General features: G+C 38.3%; 1 protein-coding gene and 1 long non-coding RNA gene across 17 annotated transcripts in view; one reads left to right on the plus strand and one right to left on the minus strand.

Moving 5' to 3' along the window:
- Nucleotides 1-5105, plus strand: part of FKBP5 (FKBP prolyl isomerase 5) — a 119157-nt gene extending 114052 nt beyond the window's left edge. For all 15 annotated transcript variants that reach the window (XM_014830853.3, XM_070515024.1, XM_070515025.1 and 12 more), the window contains 2 exons: nucleotides 2100-2339; nucleotides 2797-5105. In XM_014830853.3, coding sequence (XP_014686339.1) covers nucleotides 2100-2339; nucleotides 2797-2898 — 342 coding nt within the window. In that variant the 3' untranslated portion in view covers nucleotides 2899-5105. The remainder of the gene's footprint in view (nucleotides 1-2099; nucleotides 2340-2796) is intronic.
- The window catches only part of LOC123288283 (uncharacterized), a 138003-nt gene that overhangs the window by 77895 nt on the left and 38696 nt on the right, over nucleotides 1-21412 (minus strand). Inside the window, exon 3 of one of the 2 annotated variants that reach the window (XR_011505011.1) lies at nucleotides 29-163. The exons of the other annotated variant lie outside the window; for it this stretch is intronic. This is a non-coding gene — a long non-coding RNA (uncharacterized lncRNA). Of the gene's footprint in view, nucleotides 1-28; nucleotides 164-21412 lie in introns of those variants that run through there. 2 annotated transcript variants of the gene reach the window in all.

Below are 21412 nucleotides of genomic sequence, written 5' to 3' on the forward strand. Positions count from 1 at the left end.
GAGTGGTTAAGCTCGCGCGCTCCGCTGCAGGCGGCCCAGTGTTTCGTTGGTTCGAATCCTGGGCGTGGACATGGCACTGCTCATCAGACCACGCTGAGGCAGCGTCCCACATGCCACAACTAGAAGGACCCACAACGAAGAATATACAACTATGTACAGGGGGCTTTGGGGAGAAAAAGGAAAAAATAAAAAATCTTTAAAAAAAAAAAAAAAAGAATACACATAAATAATTTGAAAGCATCTACAGCCCTCTCCCTTCCTACATTTATATCATTAATACTGTTATTGGTCTTTTAGTACTCAAGTGCTCTGTGACAGTGGTTTATCATATACATGATTCTGATAGTTTTATACACCAGCTGATGCTGACTGTTACATCAGATATCTCATCTCACAGTGAACAGTCTGTGTTGTACTATAGGTTAAAGCTAATAATTGGACTATCTTAAAGATAAGACATAAAGGGAGAGGAAAAACAACTATTTCACAATTCTTTGTAAGATTATTTTTGAGTTTTAAGATTCTGAGTTTTGTTGATCAATATGTTCCCTATCATATTATGCTAAATTTTTGCCTGAGAAAGGGATGTTATTGTTAATTACGTTTCTTAAACTTTGCGCTTTTTTTATTATAGAAGTAGTATAAAGTTTTTCAAAATTCAGACATTATGGAAACATACAAGAAAGTGAAAGTCCATTCATAAAATTCCCATTAACCTTCTCTCGCAAGACCATTCATTTAACATGTATTCCTTCCGTTTTTCCAAGAAACATAATGTGTATATATTTTTTAAATGAGAATGTATAGCTTTAGATATGTAGTTTTATAAAACAAGGACATCTTTCTGCATCTTATCAGTCCATCATGTAACTATCATAGTTTATTTAACCAGTCCCCTTTGGCAGGTTTCCAGGTTTTTGACACTACAAATTACATAGCGTCTGTCTTTGCATACTTGTGGGCTTGTTTCTATAGGATAAATTTCTAGAAGTGGAAATACTGGGTCAAAAGACATGATTATTTTAATACATTAAAATTCTAAATTTTAATACATTATATATTATCATTGAATATCATAGGTGGGTTTTTTCCTCAATATTATTGGCAACAGAAAATTCTTTTCCTTTTTATTTCTGGTTACTAATGAAAAATTGCACATCTTTTCATTACTTATTAGCCATTTGTATTTCTTCTGTGATTGCCCATTCACATCCTTCGAGTGGATTGTTTTCTGTTTATTGAGGCAGTCTGTATATTACCGCTTAACCCTTTGTCTGACAATAAGGCCCTGTTCTTGCCTTTACATCTTTTAACTTTGTTGATGATACCTTTTTCTGTAAATGAAGCTTTAATATTTATGTAGTCAGATTTGTCTTTTCCTTTCTAGTTAGAAAGGTCTTCCCTACCAGATTATAAAAGTGACTCTGTGGTACTTACAAAACCTACTCCAACTAGGTTTGCTTTAAAAAAAAAATTTAAATATAGCCCTATTATATTTTCATGGACTCTTTTTTTTGCATGTAAATATATTTAGTCTAGAATTTATTTTTGTGTTTATCATATGAGGTAAGAATTTAACTATTATTTTCTAGTGGAGAACCACTGTCTCGCCCCCATTTATTGCAAAGAGAATCCTTTCCCCACTGATTTACATTACGGCCTTTTTCGTTATTACTTCTTGTATACATACACATGAATCTGTTTCTGAATGCTTTGTTCCATTCCACTGACCTATTTGTCCATGGACTGGTCATCAAACTGTATTAATTTCAGTAGTTTAATAGTATACCTTTTTCTCTGGTAGGTTAAGTCCCCTCACATTAGTTTTATTTTTCCAAAATTCTCTCAGCCATTCTTGGGCATTTATTTACTTCTTCCTTTCAAGAGCCCCCTCTCAAGTCCCTTTGGGATCTTTATAGAAATTGCATTAAATACATAAATTAACTTGGGTAGTTACTCATGTTTTGATCAGTAGTGTATAATTCCCTTGAGCCCCATCGTTTCAATAGGCTTTTTCCAATCCCCTTGGCCAGAGAGCTTTCGTAAAATTCCCACAAGTTACGTTCATCCTTTCTAAAATGTAGACCATCTGCTCCTAGGCCCTTGGACTGGACAGTGCCAATGAGAAGGGCCTGTACAGGAGGGGTGAAGCCCAGCTGCTCATGAACGAGTTTGAGTCAGCCAAGGGCGACTTTGAGAAGGTGTTGGAAGTAAATCCCCAGAATAAGGCCGCAAGACTGCAGATCTCCATGTGCCAGAAAAAGGCTAAGGAGCACAACGAGCGGGACCGCAGGATATATGCCAACATGTTCAAGAAGTTTGCGGAGCAGGATGCAAAGGTGCGTGCAGAACCCATTTGCCTTCAGGTGGATCAAGAACTGACTTATTAGCCCTTTGGTTTTTGTTCTCAGAAGTTTAAACATAGGGCACAGGGGCTGGTAGACAACCTGAGAGGCACAAGAATAGGGAAAATCTGATCTGATCTGAGACTGGTTTGGATCCAAAGGTAGAATAGGGCTGTTCAACTTAACCAAAGGCACATAGTAGTGAGGACCCATCATGTCTGTGCAAGCGCTGAGGAAAATAAATTCCCTAGAGACATAGCCACCAAAGGAAAGTGAAAGCTTCCATCTGACTGTTGGCAGCACAGCCCTGACTTACCCAGCCAGCAACCTGAATAAAGTCATTGTGATGCCCCCTTGTTTGAGAGCCGACACAGTCTGCAGAAGTCAGGAATTAGTTGAACATTGCACTTCTTTTTTCTCCAACCCTCTTGATTTCTTATTTCTTCCCCAGGAAGAGGCCAGTAAAGCAATGAGCAAGAAGACTTTAGAAGGGGTCAGCAACGAAAAAGAAAGTCAAGCAATGGAAGAAGAGAAAGCCGAAGGCCGAGTATGACGTCACGCAAAGGAGGGCGGAGTCCTAATGGACTCGGCACCCCCTCCGTGGGCTTTCACCCAACTCAGGACTGAACAGTGTTTAATGTAAAGTTTGTTATAGTCTATGTGATTCTGGAAGCAAATGACGCAACCAGTAGCTTCCCAAAAAACAGCCACCCTGCTGCTGCCCAGTGCTCTCTTTGAGGGGTGGCGTGGGACCACTCCAGGTGGAACAAAACCGAGACAACTGTTGGTGTGGAGAGGTTGAGCCAACAGCTTAAGTCCAGCTCATTTCAGTTTATGTCAACTTTGAATATCCAATTCAGGGTCCCTTGAGATAATCCTAACAATTTGGGGCTGGCTGTTAGGTTTTACATTTGATTGAACTTTAATAGCACTGCAGACACGTAAAAATTGATGCTTAATGAATTTCTCCTTTCCTGCAGTTTGGCAGGGAAAGGAGGCTGAGGTTCTGTTTTTTAAATGACTGAAGTGCTATGACTGCAACGTGTTGCATTTTTAACCCATAGAACCCACAGTAAGAGGGGTCTGATGGCCCCTCAGGTCCATAGCAGCGTCGCAGACTTGAAAGCCAGAACCTTAGAGCCGCTCGCTTGCTGACTTAGCTGCCTCCGCAAGCCCCTCCTCAGTAAGCCAGCCTCCTGGCGAGAGTGGGCTTCCCACACCCAGCCTGTCCTGCAGGAGGAATTCTGTCATTCCTAAAACGCTCTTGAGCAGTGATAATGAGCAGAGAGGGTTTCTGGATTCACTTTCCCTGTTTTGGATGAAGTTCTAAGATGCTGAAATGTGAAAAGAGCAATGAGAATTGTGCTTTTCCTTTTAGGAAATAATGTTGAGTACAGTAGTGCCTGCTAGCATTACTACTGTTCAGTTTCTTATTTCCATTCTAACCCTTGCTATTAAGAATTTAAGACTTGTTCTTATACTATCTTTGACCTGGAGTGGATTAATGTACATATCCATTTAGGATCCATGCAGTTTTTTTTTTTTTTTTTTAAATTACTGGCTCATCAACATATGTATACTGGTTTATGGAACTTTATTTACACTCTATCAAGCAAAAAATTTGACTTTTTACTGCTAAGTGCTTAATTTTAAAAAACAAATTTGTGGGGTTGAAAAAATTAAGTAGTTGCTCTTCTACACTAAGGGTTTTCCTTGCAGGTGTGACTCGCGGTAGCTTTCTTCTGCGCTGATAGCTTCTTTGTTCTGGTGTGAGTTGTGAAAAAGAATTGAAAACAGCTTCCCATGCAGGTACATCCAGCCTAAAATCTCCAGTACTTGGGCATTGAATTAGGGCAAGTCTTAAATGTATGTGTAGTTGAATTTTAGTCCTTACGGGTAAATGAGATTGAATGGCTTTCTAGTCCCACAGCCTAAGAAACGCTCAAGGAATGCATTTGGCAACCCAAGGAAACATTCACTTTAACCTGGAACATCTCACTTTTTTAAATCCTAAATAACACTGGCAATTATATTTTAGATTAGTTTTTATTTTTATGGTGGTTTTTACAAAACACTTTCATTGGTAGGAGCCACATTAAAACCTAAAAATAAAGTCATTTCCTTTCATATTAGTTTTCTTCTCAATAGGACAAATGGAATTGAATTGTGAGTTTCTCTTTTAATGATACTAAAATCCTTTCAATTTCCCATTTACACTTTTTTGTGTTTTTACATGAGGTATTTCTTCAAAAAGCCCCAGTCTCACCTAGGAAATAAGAAAAGCAAGAGTTGATTTTGCTTATTTGCTAAACAGTTTAGTATTTGTAGCTCTGTTGACTAGAGCATGACTCTAATGAGGACAACATTGAGATTTGATCCTAAAAAGACCAATTAGCTTTTTGTAGGTAACAAACAAAAAAAACTTCCAAAAATTAGATTGTCCCAGCCAACTGTCTCCCAGCTGTGTGTCAGGGGTTACCAGAGGGAATGGGCAGGAGTGTGTGGAGGAGAGGGGAAAGGGAGTGAATGGTTCTCAGCAAACCATTTACCACTCTAGAAAAAGAAACTTCATATTCTTGTATGAAATTCACTAATCATAGACAGTTTGTCTAGAAGTCAGCAGATGTCTTTGAACCATCTTTTAGACTGCATTTGGAGTGGTGAGGCAGCATATGATGAATTAAAACAGATTGTTTTTTTTAAAAAATCATTCAGATACACTTTGTGTTCCTTAAATAAATTCAAAAAAGCAAAATGTGATTTCCCCTTGTTCTTGGTTTTGCTTACTTAGTCTTCAGGAAAGGTGGTTTTGGTTTGAAAACTGGTGGGGGCCAAGCTGAAGAAATGAGATGTCAGAACATTGGCAAGAAACAATAGTGTCCTGCTCCTCGCTCTAATGCACAACTTGAAATCAACCTCGGGCTAAAGGCAGTGGAATGATGCATCTTTGTTCAAATTAACCAAATAATGAGAAAAGCAAGAGGATTTTGTTTTTTCATTAACCAGTGGATATTCCACCATTTTAACTGGTTGTAAGGTAGGTTCAATTGGGGAAATGAAGAGATTTAATTGTGCCCTTTAATAAATATGTAAAATATAAATAAGCACATCAGGTAATGTTCTGTGTTAAAATGCATTTCCTCTTTCTTGAGTAGCATATTTTGTCAGATATTCATGATTACGTACTCCGAAGGCTTAAGAAGATGTGGTCACATATACTGCAAATCCTGAGTGACACCGCAAAAGAAAGGGGGCATGGGGCAGGGGCTGGAGAGGTGGCCACCTTGCTCTGGTAGCACCACCAAGGTCTGCAGACAGGTCAACGCAGGCTCCAGGCACCTTTAATTTCCCCTGAATTCCTTGCTTCATCTCTGGATTTGAATTATATTCCTCCCCTTTTGCTGCTAAGTTACTTGGAAATGAAATAATTCCCTTTTATTTGCAGTTTTTCTAAGCAAATAATGTTTGCACTGGGGATATTGAAGATGAGCCAGAGAAAGTTTCCCGGCTGTAAGTCTGTGAGCTGGGTAACCCGAGGCAGCCTGCACCCACTCCACAGCATGAGAAGCATCAGGAGCTTTGTCCATGCTTATGTGGCCTTTTTTTTTTTTTTCAAAGATTGGCACCTGAGCTAACAGCTGTTGCCAATCTTTTTTTTTTTTGTCTGTTTTTTCTTCCCCAAATCCCCCCCAGTACATAGTTGTATAGTTTTAAGTTGTGGGTCCTTCTAGTTGTGGCATGTGTGGGACGCCACCTCAGTGTGGCTTGATGAGCAGTGCCATGTCCGCGCCAGGATCCGAACTGGTGAAACCCTGGGCCACCAAAGCGGAGCGCGGGAACTTAACCACTCGGCCACGGAGCTGGCCTCTTATTTGGCCTTTTTAGCAGCGCTTTGAGCTCCTCTTTCAGCATGGTGTGTTAGAACATATTCTCTGAGACTGGCATCCCTGGGAGACTGTCACCAACATTGGTGACAAAATGCACTGAATTTGAGCTAATTAGTCAAAATTCCAAACTCAGAATTCCCCAGCCTAGCTGTATATTATTTCTGTCAACAGGCTACTTATGCATTTGAATAGCAGTGACTGACAAAAGTGTACACAAAAGCACATTCTCTAACAGCTTCAAAAAGTTTATGGGGACCCTCAGTGCTTTTTTTCAGATTTTTTTCTCCTAAAGGATATAGAGAAGGCACAATAATTTTGACTGTGCTGTTTGCATAAATTATCTCTGGATCTGTAATCATACATAATCTGTGTGTGTGGCCTTAATAATACATTGCCAAAAAGGGACGTCACTGAATGCAACTCCCAAGAAGACCTTTGATAGCATCTTGTTGGAACTAACTGCTACCTATAGATGGGACAACTCGAGCATAATCCATAATGCGGGGAATCCCTGAGGACCTTGGTGAATCTAGAACGGGGAGGACCCAGAATGGTGAGGTGCCCGGCCCACAGTCATCCAGGTGACCTGATGCCCTTAGACAGTTCCAAAATAGATCTAGTTTAAAGCATGGTTCTCTTGGTACATGGAATGATATGCTGGTAGTTCCTTAAAATCCGCAAGCATTTGGTGGAATTGAGATGGCAGCAGAGCCATAGGCTTCATATTCTACTCTGGAGTAAAAATAATATGGGAAATTTACCAGTATGTACAGGGCAGGCATGTTTTGTTTTTTAAAGCATGCTCTGGGTTAAGGAATTGCAGTGTTTGAGTTCTTAGTTTTTTCAGATCCTTTTAACTAGATAATAGATTCTTACCACCCACCACCTTAGAATCTAGTTGGAACAAGAAAAAGTAAAATGTTTTCCTCTACACTCTGCTCATTTTGAGCAGACACTTAAAATCCATGCTTGAGAGGACCCCACCTTTTCTAACATAATCAAAGGCAAGTAGTAAAATCTTAAGTGATCTGCCAGGCATTGACGAGGGTAGGGCAGGTATCAGCCACTAAGAACTGTGCATAGGAAAAGCTGTCCTGCATCCACAGACTAAAACTGGTCATAACTGCTATTTATTGAGAGCTTACTATGTGCCAGGCACTTAAACCCTCTTTCCACTGACCTTCCAAATATACAAAGAATGTAATTGTGTTACCCAAGCCCCCAGACCAATAAGATATTAACCACAACCTGCTCAGAACAAGCCTAACATATTACCTTTAGCTTACAGGAAACCACAAAGAGAGGAAGGAGAAGATGGCTGAGACATAGGTCAGAACCAGTTGAAGGCAACATGGCAGTCAACTTGACCTTACATAGACTCGCCCCCCCCCCCACCGCCCAGCTCATTATATGCTCATTGTAATACGTTATGCTCCATAACACACCCAGCAGCGCCATGATAGTTTACAACTGCCGTGACAACAACCAGAACAAACCACATAAGGACCAAAGATGGGCGGCAACCCCCTTTCCCAGAAAAGACTGCCCAGTTCCCTGTATTAACATCCCTCCCCTTCATTACCTTGACCCCTTACAACAGCTGCTTGATCACCCCAAGAGCTGAGAAGTTGATCTGTGAACTTAGTTCCTGCTTCTCCATTCCTTGGCCATTGAATAAAGGTTGTGCTGTTGAATATTCAGCTTCAGTTTCGTTTTCAAATCCACGATGCTGAGCAAGAAAGAATCCTCCGAGGAAGGGACAGATTGTGGGTATGGACCTCCTCGGAGCTCCTCCAGTCATGGGTCAGAGTCCCACTGGAGTGAGGTGACATTGGTAACAGCTGTTGCCTTCTTTCCACCTTCTGAATCGCACACAAGATCATGTGGTCCTTACTAATCCAAAACTATGCAAGGAAGGAATTCTGGGGCATGTATTTCAAACCTGGCTTAGTTGACATGTTACAAATATACCAAGTGTCTAAGCCTTTCTTGAGGTATTAAATATTTCTGGCCTGGGTCTGCTTTGGATAATGTGTTTTCATAAGAGAACTCCTTTCTAGAGGCATTATGACTTGGCTTTAAAGTTACCTTCTTGAAAGTTTCTGACCAAGGAAATAAGGTGAGAAGAACAAGTGGCTAATGATTAGCATCTGGGCATATGATGATTAATTCTAGTTACTAACTGATTTGATGTCTGCTTACAACCATGCTGCCACACTGAGAACTCCTAATCTTTTAAGTCTAAAAACTTAAACCCATGTGTATACTCTTGCCCTTTGCAGATACCAAAGTCTTTCTAAAGATGACACCAGCTGGAACATACAGTTAGCAAATTCATATGACCCCCCTCCCACTGAGGGGTCCAGGAACTCATACATTCATTTACTCATCACCACCCCCAATCTAGTACATAGTAGATGCTTAATAAATTGGCTTCCTCTCCTTTCTCATAAGGCAGCCTTGCATGTCTATCTCAGTGGTCCTTCCATTCCTGTTACTTATCTTGAGATATGGAGGCCAGAATCACATGGTTTTCTAGCAGTCCCTGCAACCTGATTTTGGTCTTGAATTCCTTGAAGTGATGAACCAACAGTAACTTGACTTGAGGGGGGCATAACTGCAAAATGGGTCTGTGGCCTTCAGGTCACATTAATCTTAAATCTATTTCCATAACTCAGAGTTCATCAGCTTAAACAGATCAAATGTGAACTGGAGGAGGCTTTTGGGAAGATGACAGTGTAGAGAATGCCAGGAATCTCTCTCCCCAACTAGACAACAATTATACTGGCAGAATCTATTTGCTGTAACCATTTTGGAACTCTGGACTCTGTTGAGGCCCTGCAACTTCCAGGAGAAGGCAGGGATGGTAAATTGCAGTCAATTTTGGTCAATTTCAGCTATTAACACAATAGTAGCTACCCACTCAGCACCACCAGCGGCACTGCAGGTAGCTCTGCAAGTTCTGGAGCAGCTTGCACACAGCTTGTGGGAGCTAGGGTCAGCAAAAAGGACTCTCCCCTGAATATTGGAGATCTGTGCTCTGATTACTGATTGCTGCTTCTGATCACTAAAGTGCAGACAAAGAGGCAGGCAGCCATTGTTTCACCTCTCCCCTTTGTGGCAAGCCACTCCTACTTTGGCTGAAGTAACTTTCAGGGGCGCTTAAGGGTCAGCGACCTTTTTGCCCTCTCCCTTTTTCACATTTTCCCCTTTTGGAAGCCGCACATTAAAGACTAAGACATTCAAAGACAATTATATATATGGAGAAAATTAGAAAGTGACCACACACGCCCAAGGAAAGGCTCAGAGAAGAGCTGAGAAGATACTAAGTTTACACCTCAGGCTGATCCTCAACACAGAGAAAGTGTACAACGATGAAAAAAAAAAAAACAACAGCAAACTCTGGGGAAGTGGGAGAATCTGATATCCAGAGTTAACACATTACTAGATTCAAATGGCCAGCATTCAACAAAAAACTCACAAGGCATACAAAGAAACAGGCAAGTATGGCCCATCCAAAGGAAAAAAAAAATTCAACAGAATCTGTCCTGAAAAAGATTTAATGGCAGATGCAGTCTTAAAGATGCTTGAAGAACTAAAGGAAGATATGAAGTAAGTCAAGAACACTGTGTGCAAATAAAATAGACAGAAAGGAAACCAAAAAAATTCTGGAGATGAAAAGCACAATAACTGAAATGAAACATTCACTAGACAGATTCAAAGGTAGATTTAAGCAGGCAGAAGAAAGAATTAGCGAATTTTAAGATAGGACAATAGAAATTATCAAGGCAAGGAATAGAAAGAAAGATCGAAGAAAATCAAACAGGGCCTAAGAGACGTGTAGGACACCATCAAGTGGAACATACACATTATGGGAGTCCCAGAAGATGAGAGAAAGAGGCAAAGAGAATATTAGAAGAAATAAAGGCTGAAAATTTGATGAAACACAGAAACAGAAACACCCAAGAAGCTCAATGAATTCCAAGTCAGATGAACTCAAATAGACCCACACCTAGACACATTATAATCAAACTTTCAAAAAGCCAAAGACAAAGAACAGATCTTGAAAGCAGCAAGAGAGAATCACATCATCACATACAAGGGAGTCTGGAAAAGATTATCTACAGATTTCTCAGCAGAAAATTTGAAGGCCAAAGGACAGTGGGCCAGTTATCCAAAGTGCTCCCCCAAAAAAGTCAACAAAGAGTCCTTTGTCTAACAAAACTCTCTTTCAACAGTGAGGAAGAAATTAAGATATTCCCATATAAACAAAAACTGAGGGAGTTCATGACCACTAAGACCTACCTTGCAAGAAATGTTCAAGGGAGTCCTGCAAGGTAAAATGAAAGGACACTAGACCATACCTCAAAGCCATATGGAGAAATAAAGATTTCAATAAAGGTAAATACCTGGGCATTAGTAAGAGCTAGTATTATTGTAACAAGCATTTGTAATGGCACTTTCTGTCTTCTACATGATTTAAGACTGACATTTAAAGGAAAAAACAATTAATGTAAAGTTTATATTACTGTAACTTTGGTTTGTACCTCCAGATCTTGTTTTCTGCATAATTTAGGAGACTAATGCATTTAAAAGAATGATTACCTTATGGATTTGGGCACACAATTTATAAAGATGTAATTTTATGACATCAACAACTGAAAGGGTAGAGATGGAGCCGTAAAGGAGCCGGTTTTGTATGTTTTTAAAGTTAAGCTGCTATAAATTCAAATTAGAATATTATAACTTTATCTTAAATATAATCCCCAGGGTAACCAAAAAGAATATAGCTATAGAATACACAAAAAAAGGAAATAAGCAGGAATGTAAACATTTCATTACCAAAAAAAACCAACTAAACACAAAAAAAGACAGGCATGCAGGAAATGAGGGACAAAAAAAGCTATAGAGCACGTAGAAAACAAACAGCACAATGACAGAAGTAAGTCTCTCCTTATCAGGAATTACTTTAAATGTAAATGGAGGGGCCGGCCCACTGGCACAGCGGTTAAGTTCACACGTTCTGCTTCAGCAGCCCGGAGTTCACCAGTTCGGATCCCAGGTGCAGACATGGCACCACTTGGCAAGCCATGCTGTGGCAGGTGTCCCACATATAAAGTAGAGGAAGATGGGCATGAATGTTAGCTCAGGGCTAATCCGCCTCAAAAAAAAAAATAAAAAAATGCAAACTCTCCAATCAAAAGACAGATTGGCAGAATGGATGAAAACACATGATCCAACTATATGCTGCCTACAAGAGACTCACTTGAGATCCAAAGACAAATAGGTTGAGAGTAAAACGATGGAAAAATATGTTCCACGTAAATAGTAATCAAAAGAGAGAAAGAGTAGTTATACTAATATCAGATAGACTTTAAATCAAAAAAGGTTACGAGACAAAAAAGGAGGTTATATATTAATAAAAGTTTCAACACAGCAAGAAGATAGAACAATTATAATATTTATGCACCTCATGACAGGCCATCAAAATATATAAAGCAAAAATGGACAGAATTGAAGGGAAAAATAGACATTTCTACAATAACAGCTGGAGACATCAATATCCCACTCACAAGAATGACTAGAACAACCAGACAGAAGATAAATAAGGAAACTGAGAACTTAACACAATAAAACAACTAGATCTAACAGACATATATAGAATACCACCCAACAACATGATATACATTATTCTCAAGTGCACATGAGACATTTTCCAAGATACACCATATGTTAGGCCACAAATTAAGTCTCAATGGATTTTAAAAGATAAATGTCATAGAAAGTATGTTCTCTGGCCAAAAGAAGATAAATTTAGAAATCAATAACATAAAGATAACTGGAAAGTTCACAAAATTGTGGAAGTTAAACAACACGCTTTTAAACAACTCATGGATTAAAGAAGAAATCATAAGAGAAATTAGAAATACTGGGAAATGAATGAAACCCAAAACAACATATCAAAACTTATGGGAAACAGCAAAAGTGGTACTAAGGAGGAAATTTAGAGCCATAAATGCTTACATTACAAAACAAAAAAGATCTCAAATCAACAACCTAACTCTATAATTTAAAGAACAAGAAAATGAAGAACAAATAAAGCCAAAGCTGGCTGAAGGAAGGAAATAATAAAGATGAGAGCAGGGATAAATGAAATAGAAAATAGAAAAACAATACCAAAAAAAAACCAAAACCAAAAAAGTTAGTTCTTTGAAAAGATCAACAAATTAACAAGTCTTTAGCTAGATAGACTAAAAAAGAAAGAGAAGACTCATATTATTAAAAGCAGAAGTGAAATTGGTCACATGACAACCAATTCTATAGAAATACCAAAAATCATGAGACGACTATGAAAAATTATACACCAACAAAATGGACCAAGAAGAAATGGAAGAGTTCCTAGAAACATACAACCTACCAGACTGAGTCAGGAAGAAATAAAGAATCTGAACAGACCAATTACTAGTAAGGATATTGAATCAGCAATCAAAAATCGCCCAATGAAGAAAAGTTCAAGACCAGATGGCTTCACTGGTGAACTTTACCAAACATTTAAAGAAGAATTAATGCCATTTCTTCTCAAATCTTCCCCAAAATCAAAGAGGGAACACTCTCAAATTCATCTTGCAAGGCCAGCATTACTCCAATACCAAAGCTAGACAAGGACACTACAAGAAAAGAAAGCTATAGGCCAATATCCTCACATAGATGCAAAAATTCTCAGTAAACTACTGGCAAACTGAATTCAGCAGCTCATTAAAGGATCATTCACAATGATCAAGTGAAATTTATCCCACAGATGAAAGGATGGTTTAACAAATCAATCAATGTGATACATCACATTAATAGAATGAAAGAAGTCATATAATCATCTCAATAGATGCAGAAAAAGCATTTCAAAAAATTCAACATCCATTCATAATAAAAACTCAGCAAACTAGGTATAGAAGGAACGTATCTCAACATAATAAAAGCCATAAGACAAGCCCACAGCTAACATCATACTCAATGAAAAACCAAAAGCTCTTCCTCTAAGATCAGGAACAAGACAAAGGTGCCCACTCTCACCACTCCCATTCAACATAGTACTAGAAGTTCTAGCCAGACCAATCAAGCAAGAAAAATAAATAAAAAGCATCAGAATTGGAAAGGAAGATGTCAAATTGTCTCTATTTAGAAAACCTTAAAGACTCCACTGAAAAAATATTGGAACTAAGAAATGAATTCGGTAAAATTACAAGATACAAAATCAATATACAAAAATCGGTTGATTTCTATACATTAATACTGAACTATCAGAAAGAGAAATTAAGAAAACAATCTCGTTTACAATTGTGCAAAAAAAGAAAAAAATACCTAGGAATGAATTTAACCTAGATAAAAGACCAGTGCACTGAAAACTATAAGATATTGATGAATGTGGGGCTGGCCCTGTGGCCAAGTGGTTAAGTTTGCGCACTCCGCTGCAGGCGGCCCAGTGTTTCGTTGGTTCGAATCCTGAGCGCGGACATGGCACTGCTCATCAAACCATGCTGAGGCAGCATCCCACATGCCACGACTAGAAGGACCCACAACGAAGAATATACAACTATGTACCAGGGGGCTTTGAGGAGAAAAAGGAAAAAAATAAAATTAAAAAAAAAGAGAGATATTGATGAATGAAATTGAAGATGACACAAATAAATGGAAAGATATTCCATGCTCATGGACTGGAAGAATTAATATTGTTAAAATGTCCATACTACCAAAAGCAATCTACAGAGTCAATATAATCTCTATCAAACTTCCACTGGCATTTTTCACAGAAATAGAACAAACAATCCTAATATTTGTATGGAACCACAAAAAACCTTGAATAACTAAAGCAATCTTGAGAAAGAACAATAAAGCTGGAGGCATCTTGCTTCCTACTTAAAACTACATTGAAAGCTATAGTAATCAAAATAGTATAAAAACATACACATAAAAACATACACATAGATCAATAGAACAGAAAAGAGAGCCCAGAAATAAACCCACACGTATATAGACAATTAATTTACAACAAAGAAGCCAAGCATACACAATGAGGAAAGGATAGTCTCTTCAATAATGGTGCTGGGATGGTCATGGGCAAAAAATTGAAACTGGACAACTATCTTACACCATACACAAAAATTAACTCAAAATGCATTAAAGACTTGAATATAAGATGTGAAACCATAAAACTCCTAGAGGAAAACATAAGCTCCTTGACATGGGTCTTGGTGATTTTTTTTATTTTGACACTAAAAACAAAGGCAACAAAAGCAAAAATAGACAAGTGGGACTACATCAAACTAAAAGTTTCTGCATAGCAAAGGAAATGATCAACAAATGAAAAGGCAACTTACTGAATGGAGGAAAATATTTGCAAATCATATATCTGATAAGGGGCTAATATGCAAAATATCTAAAGCAATCAGACAACTCAAGCAAAAAAAAAAAAAAAAGGGCAGAGGAACTGAATAGACATTTTTCCAAAGAAGACATACAAATGGCCAATATGTACATGAAAAGGTGTTCAACATGATTGATCATCAGAGAAATGCAAATCAAAACCAAAATGAGATATCACTTCACATCTGTTAGTATGACTATCATCAAAAAGACAAGGAATAAGTGTTGGTTAGGATGTAGAGAAAAGGGAACTTTTGTGCACTCTTGGTGGGAATGTAAATTGGTGCAGCCACTATGGAAACAATTGGAGATTCCTCAAAAAATTACAAATAGTACTACCATATGATCCAGCAATTCTACTCCTAGGTATTTATCTGAAGAAAATGAAAACACTAACTCAAAAAGATATATGCACCCTCATGTTCATTGCAGCATTACTTACAATAGCCAAGATATGGAAAAAACCTGTATCCATCAATGGATGAATGGATAAAGAAAATGTGGTATGTATTTACAATGGAATATTATTTCAGTCATAAAAGAAGAATGAAATTTTGCCATTTGTGACAACATGAATGGACCTTAAGGGCATTATGCTAAGTGAAATAAGTCAAACAGAGAAAGACAAAAACCACATGATCTTACTTATGTGTGGAATCTTTAAAAAACAAACAAGCAAACAAGCTCATAGATACAGAGAACAGATTGGTGGTTGCCAGAGGTGGGGGATGGAGGTAGACAAAATAGGTGAAGGGGGTCAAAAGGTACGAACTTCCAGTTATAAATTTATGTCATGGGAATGTAATGTACAGCATGTGAACTATAGTTAATAACACTGTATTGCATATTTGCAAATTGCTAAGAGAACTGATCTTGAAAGTTCTTATCACAAGAAAAAAACTTTTTTTGTTACTATGTATGGTGATGGATGTTAACTAGACTTATTGTGCTAATCATTTCACAGTGTATACAAATATCGAATCATTCTGTTGTGCAACTGAAACCAATAATATGTTATATGCCAATTATACCTCAAGAAAAGAAAAAGAATAGAAAGCCCATAAATAAACACATGCATATGTAGTCAATGAGAAAATGATACTGTCTTCAATAAATGGCTTTGGAATACTGGACAGCCACATGCAAAAGAATAAAACTGAACCATAAACATATACCCTACACAGAAATTCACTCAAAATGGATTAAAGACTTGAATGTAAGACCTGACATCACCACAAAATTCCTAGTAGAAAACCTAGATGCTACGATCCTTGACATCAGTCTTGGCGATGACTTTTTTTTGGATTTGACACTAAAAGAAAGGCAACAAAAGCAAAAATAAACAAGTGGGACTACATCAAACTAAAAAGCTTCCACACAGCAAAGGAAACCATCAATAAAATGAAAAGGCAACCTACTGAATGAGAGAAAATATTGCAAATCATATATCTGATAAGCAGTTAATATCAAAAACTTATAAAGAACTCAATAGCAAAGAAACAAAAAAATCCAATTAAAAATTTGGCAGAGGATCTGAATAGACATATTTCCAAAGAAGATGCACATGGCCAACAGGTACATGAAAAGGTGCTCAGCATCACCAATCATCAGGGAAATGCTAATCAAAACGGTGAGATATCACCTCACACATGTTAGAATGACTACCATCAGGAGTGATGTCAGCATCATGGCAGAGTGAGCTTTCCCAGTAATCTCTCCCCTCCAACATACGATGAAAAGGACGTTCATACTCCAACAGAGGACATGCAAACACAACACAAAAAACGTCAGAGAGACCCACACAGCCATATGACAGAGGGTGAAGAGGCTGGAGCCCCCCTCAGAGGAGGTGGAACAGGGTAAGAGGAAACTTCGCTCCCCCCTCTAAAGACTGCGATCCAGGAACACAGGTGGCCTCTGAGAGGGAAGAAACGGGGGAGGGGATGTTCATTCATGGGAACATTAAGGATCCAGAGGGCCCTTGAAGCCTAGAGGGAAGCCCTCTACCAGGGTGAAAGCTTTCGTGGGGGGTGACCTTATCAAGCTAACACCCCAGGAGAGCAGATAGGGAGAGCAGAGGCAGAAATCCCCAAGAGTATGCAGGAAAAGCACCCCTCCCCCCACCCGCTCAGCATGGCTCCAGTCCCTGGGATTTTGGCTGAAGGCAGAGGGCTCAGGATACCTGGCTCCTGACCCCCACCCAGTGGCAATAGGTGGTAACTGTGACCAAATAACGCCAGGATGAGAAAAAAACAGAGCCACTCCCTCTAGCAGTATCAAACATTATCTTAGATCTCCAGACCAGAGAGAAAATGACAAGTTCCCAGAAATCGGTCCTGAGGACACAGAAATATGTAATCTAAGTGACAGAGAATTCAAAATAGCTGTCATCAAAAAAACTCAAAGAGTTAAAAGAGAATGTAGAGAAACAATTCAACAAGTTCAGGAGCTACTTCACAAAAGAGATTGAAACTATATAGAAGAATCAGTCAGAAATATTAGAGATGAACGACACAATGAAAGAAATAAAACAAAATATGGATTCCCTGAATGCTCAAGCAGACACCATAGAGGAGTGTATCAGCATAATCAAAGATAGACATGTTGAAATGTTCCAGATAGAGGAGGAGAGAGAACTAAGACTAAAAAGAAATGAAGAAAGTCTCTGAGAAATATCTGACTCAATTAGGAAATGCAACATAAGAATTATAGGTATTCAAGGAGAAGAAAAGGAGAATGGAGCAGAAAGCTTATCCAAAGAAATAATAGCAGAGAACTTCCCAAACCTGGGGAAGGAGATGGAAATCCATGTGGAAGAGGCTATCTGATCTCCTGAATATGTCAATCTAAAAAGACTTACTGCAAAGCATATAGTAGTGAAACTGGTCAAAGTGAATGACAAAGAAAAAATACTAAGGGCAGCAAGGGAGAAGAAAATAACCTACAAAGGAACCCTATCAGGCTTTCAGAGGACTTCTCAGCAGAAACCTTACAGGCTAGGAGAGACTGGAATGACATATTCAAATCTTTGAAAGACAAATCTTTCAGCCAAGAATACTCTATCCAGCAAAAATATCCTTCAGATATGATGGAGAAATAAAAACTTTCCCAGACAAACATAAGCTAAGGGAGTTCATAGCCACAAGACACCCCCCCTACAAGAAATCCTCAAGAAAGCCCTCATAACTGAAAAAAAAAAAAAAGGGAGAAAGGGGTTACAAAGCATGGAGCAAGGAGATAAATAGGTAGACAGAATCAGAGCAGGATAGCACATACTCAAGTATAGCATTAAAGACAAGGGGAAGGAAAACCCCAAAAACAAAGATAATATTGTAATTTTAACCACAAACTCATAACACAAGATGGAATAAGATATGAGAAAAATAGGAGGGGACGAGGAAAGGGACTGAGTCAATTTAGTCTAAGGAAATAAGAGGTCATCAGAAAAGGGACTACCTTATCTTTGTGATTTTGAATACAAACCTCAGGGTAACTACTAAACAAAAAAGCAGAACAGAGACACAAATGATAAATAAGGAGAAAACAAAGAAACACAACATAAAAAACTACATAACTCGATTGGTAGGCCAAAATATGCAGGACGAAAAACAAAGGAAATGCAGGAGAACTGGAAAATAAGTGACAAAATGGCAGCATTAAGCCCTCATATATCGATAATCACCCTAAATGTAAATGGATTGAATTCTCCAGTACAAAGACAGAGTGGCAAGATGGATTAAAGAAGAAGATGCAACAATATACTGCCTCCAGGAAGCACATCTCAGCTCCAATGACAAACACAGGCTCAGAGTGAAGGGATGGGAGATGATACTCCAAGCTAATGGCAACCAAAGAAAGCAGGTGCTGCAGTACTTATATTAGACAAAGTAGGCTTCAAGATAAGACAGGTAAAGAGAGACAAAGAGGGGCAGTATATAATGATCAAAGGACATTTCATCAAGAAGAAATAACACATAAATATCTATGCACCCAACATAGGAGCACCAAAGTACATAAAGCAACTATTAAAAAATCTAAAAGAAGGGGCTGGCCCCGTGGCTGAGTGGTTAAGTTCATGCGCTCCGCTGCAGGTGGCCCAGTGTTTCGTTGGTTTGAATCCTGGGTGCAGATATGGCACTGCTCATCAAACCACGCTGAGGCAGTGTCCCACATGCCACAACTAGAAGGACCCACAACAAAGAACATACAACTATGTACCGGGGGGGCTTTGGGAAGAAAAAGGAAAAAAATAAAATCTTTTTAAAAAAAACTAAAAGGAGATATTAATAATAACACAATAATATTAGGGAACCCCGACACTCCACTCACATCAATGGATAGATCATCCAGACAGAAAATCAACAAGGAAACAGTGGAATTAAATGAAAAGCTAGACCAGTTGGACTTAATAGACATATACGGGACACTCCATCCAAAAACAGCAGAATACACATTCTTCTCAAGTGCGCACAGAACATTCTCAAGGATAGACCATATGGTGGGAAACAAGGCAAGCCTCAATAAATTTAAAAAGATTGAAGAATGGCTATTATCAAAAAGATGTAACAGGTGTTGGCAAGGATGTGGCGAAAGGGGAACAATTGTGTGTTGTTGGTGGGAATGTAAATTGAGACAGCCACTATAGGAAACAGTATGGAGGTTCCTCAAAAATTTAAAAATAGAACTATTATATGACCAAGCAATTCCACTTCTCAGTATACATCCGAAGGAAACAAAAACAGTTGTGTTGAAGAGACATCTGTATCCCTATGTTCACAGCAGCATTATTTACAATAGCCAAGACATAGATGCAACCTAAGTTTCCATTGATAAATAAATGGATAAAGAAGTAGAGCTACACACACACACACACACACACACACACACAGGCACATAGATCCATGGAACAGAACTGAAAGCTCAGAAATAAAACCACGCTTCTATGCACAGCTAATCTTTGACAAAAGTGCCAGGAACATACAATGCAGAAAAGATAGCCTCTTCAATAAATGGTATTGGGAAAACTGGACAGCCACATGCAAAAGAATGAAAGTAGATCATTATCTCAGGCCATACACAAAAATAAACTCAAAATGGATCAAAGACTTGAACATAAGTTCTGAAACCATTAAACTCCTGGAAGATGATATAGCCAGCACACTCTTTGACACTGAACTTAAAAGGATCTTTTTGAATACTATGTCTTCTCAGACAAGGGAAACGAAAGAAAAAATAAGTGGGAATTCATCAGACTAAAGAGCTTCTGCAAGGCAAAAGAAACTAGGATCAAAACAAAAAGACAACCCACCAAGTGGGAGAAAATATTTGCAAATGATATATCCGACAAGGGGTTAATCTCCATAATATACAAGGAACTCACACAACTGAACAACAAAAAAACAAACAGCCTGATCAAAATATGGGCAGAGGATATGAACAGACATTTTTCCAGATATACAGATGGCCAATAAACACATGAAAAGATGTTCAACATCACTACACTAAGATACCACCTTACACTTGATAAAATGGCTATAATCACTAAGACTAAAAGTAACAAATGTTGGAGAGGGTGTGGAGAGAAGGAACCCTCACACACTGCTGGTGGGAATGCAAACTGGCACAGCCACTATGGAAAACAGTATGGAGATTCCTCAAAAAACTAAAAATAGAAATACCATATAATCCAGCTATCCCACTACTGGGTATTTATCTAAACAACTTGAATTCAACAATCCAAAGTGACATATGTACCCCTATGTTCACTGCAGCATTATTCACAATAGCCAAGACATGGAAGCAATCCAAGTGCCCATCAACTGATGACTGGATAAAGAAGATGTGGTGTATATACATATATATATACAATGGAATACTACTCAGCCCCATAAAAAAGAAAAGACCATCCCATTTGCAACAACATGGATGGACCTGGAGGGAATTATGCTAAGCAAAATAAGCCAGACTGAGAAAGACAAACATCATATGATTTCACTCATATGTGGAATATAAACAAACATATGGACTAAGAAAACAGTTCAGTGGTTACCAGGAGAAGGGGGGTGAGGGGTGGGCAAAGGGGATGATGGGGAGCACTTATGTGGTGACAGACAAGAAATAATGTACAACTGAAATTTCACAATGATGTAACTATTATGAACTCAATTTTTTAAAAGTAGTGGTATACACACACACACACACAGGAATATTATTCAGCCCTAAAAAATGAAATCTTGTCATTTGCAACAATATGGATGGACCTCTAGAGCATTATGCTAAGTGAAATAAATCAATAAATCAGAGAAAGACAAATACTATAGGATCTCACTTATATGTGAAATCCTAAAAAAAAAAAAACTAACTCATAGATACAGAGAACAGATTGGTGGTTGCTGGAGGTGGGCTAGAGAGTGGGTGGAATGTGTGAAGATGTTCAAAAGGTACAAATTTCCATTTATAAAATAAATAAGTCCTGGGAAGTAATGTACAGCATGGTGACTATAGTTAATAATTCTGTATTATATATTTGAAAGTTGCTTTTAAAAGTAGATCTTCAAAGTTCTCATCACAGGAAAGAAATTTGTAACTATGTGTGGTGATGAATGTTAACTAGACTTATTGTGGTAAGCATTTCACAATATATACTAAAATCAAATCATGTTGTACACCTGAAGCTAACATAATGTTATATGTCAATTATATCTGAATTTAAAAGAAGAGAGAGTACTATGAATAATTGTACACCAAAAAATTGGATAACCC

Source organism: Equus asinus, chromosome 8, assembly GCF_041296235.1.
Source record: "Equus asinus isolate D_3611 breed Donkey chromosome 8, EquAss-T2T_v2, whole genome shotgun sequence".
Lineage (NCBI taxonomy): Eukaryota > Metazoa > Chordata > Mammalia > Perissodactyla > Equidae > Equus > Equus asinus.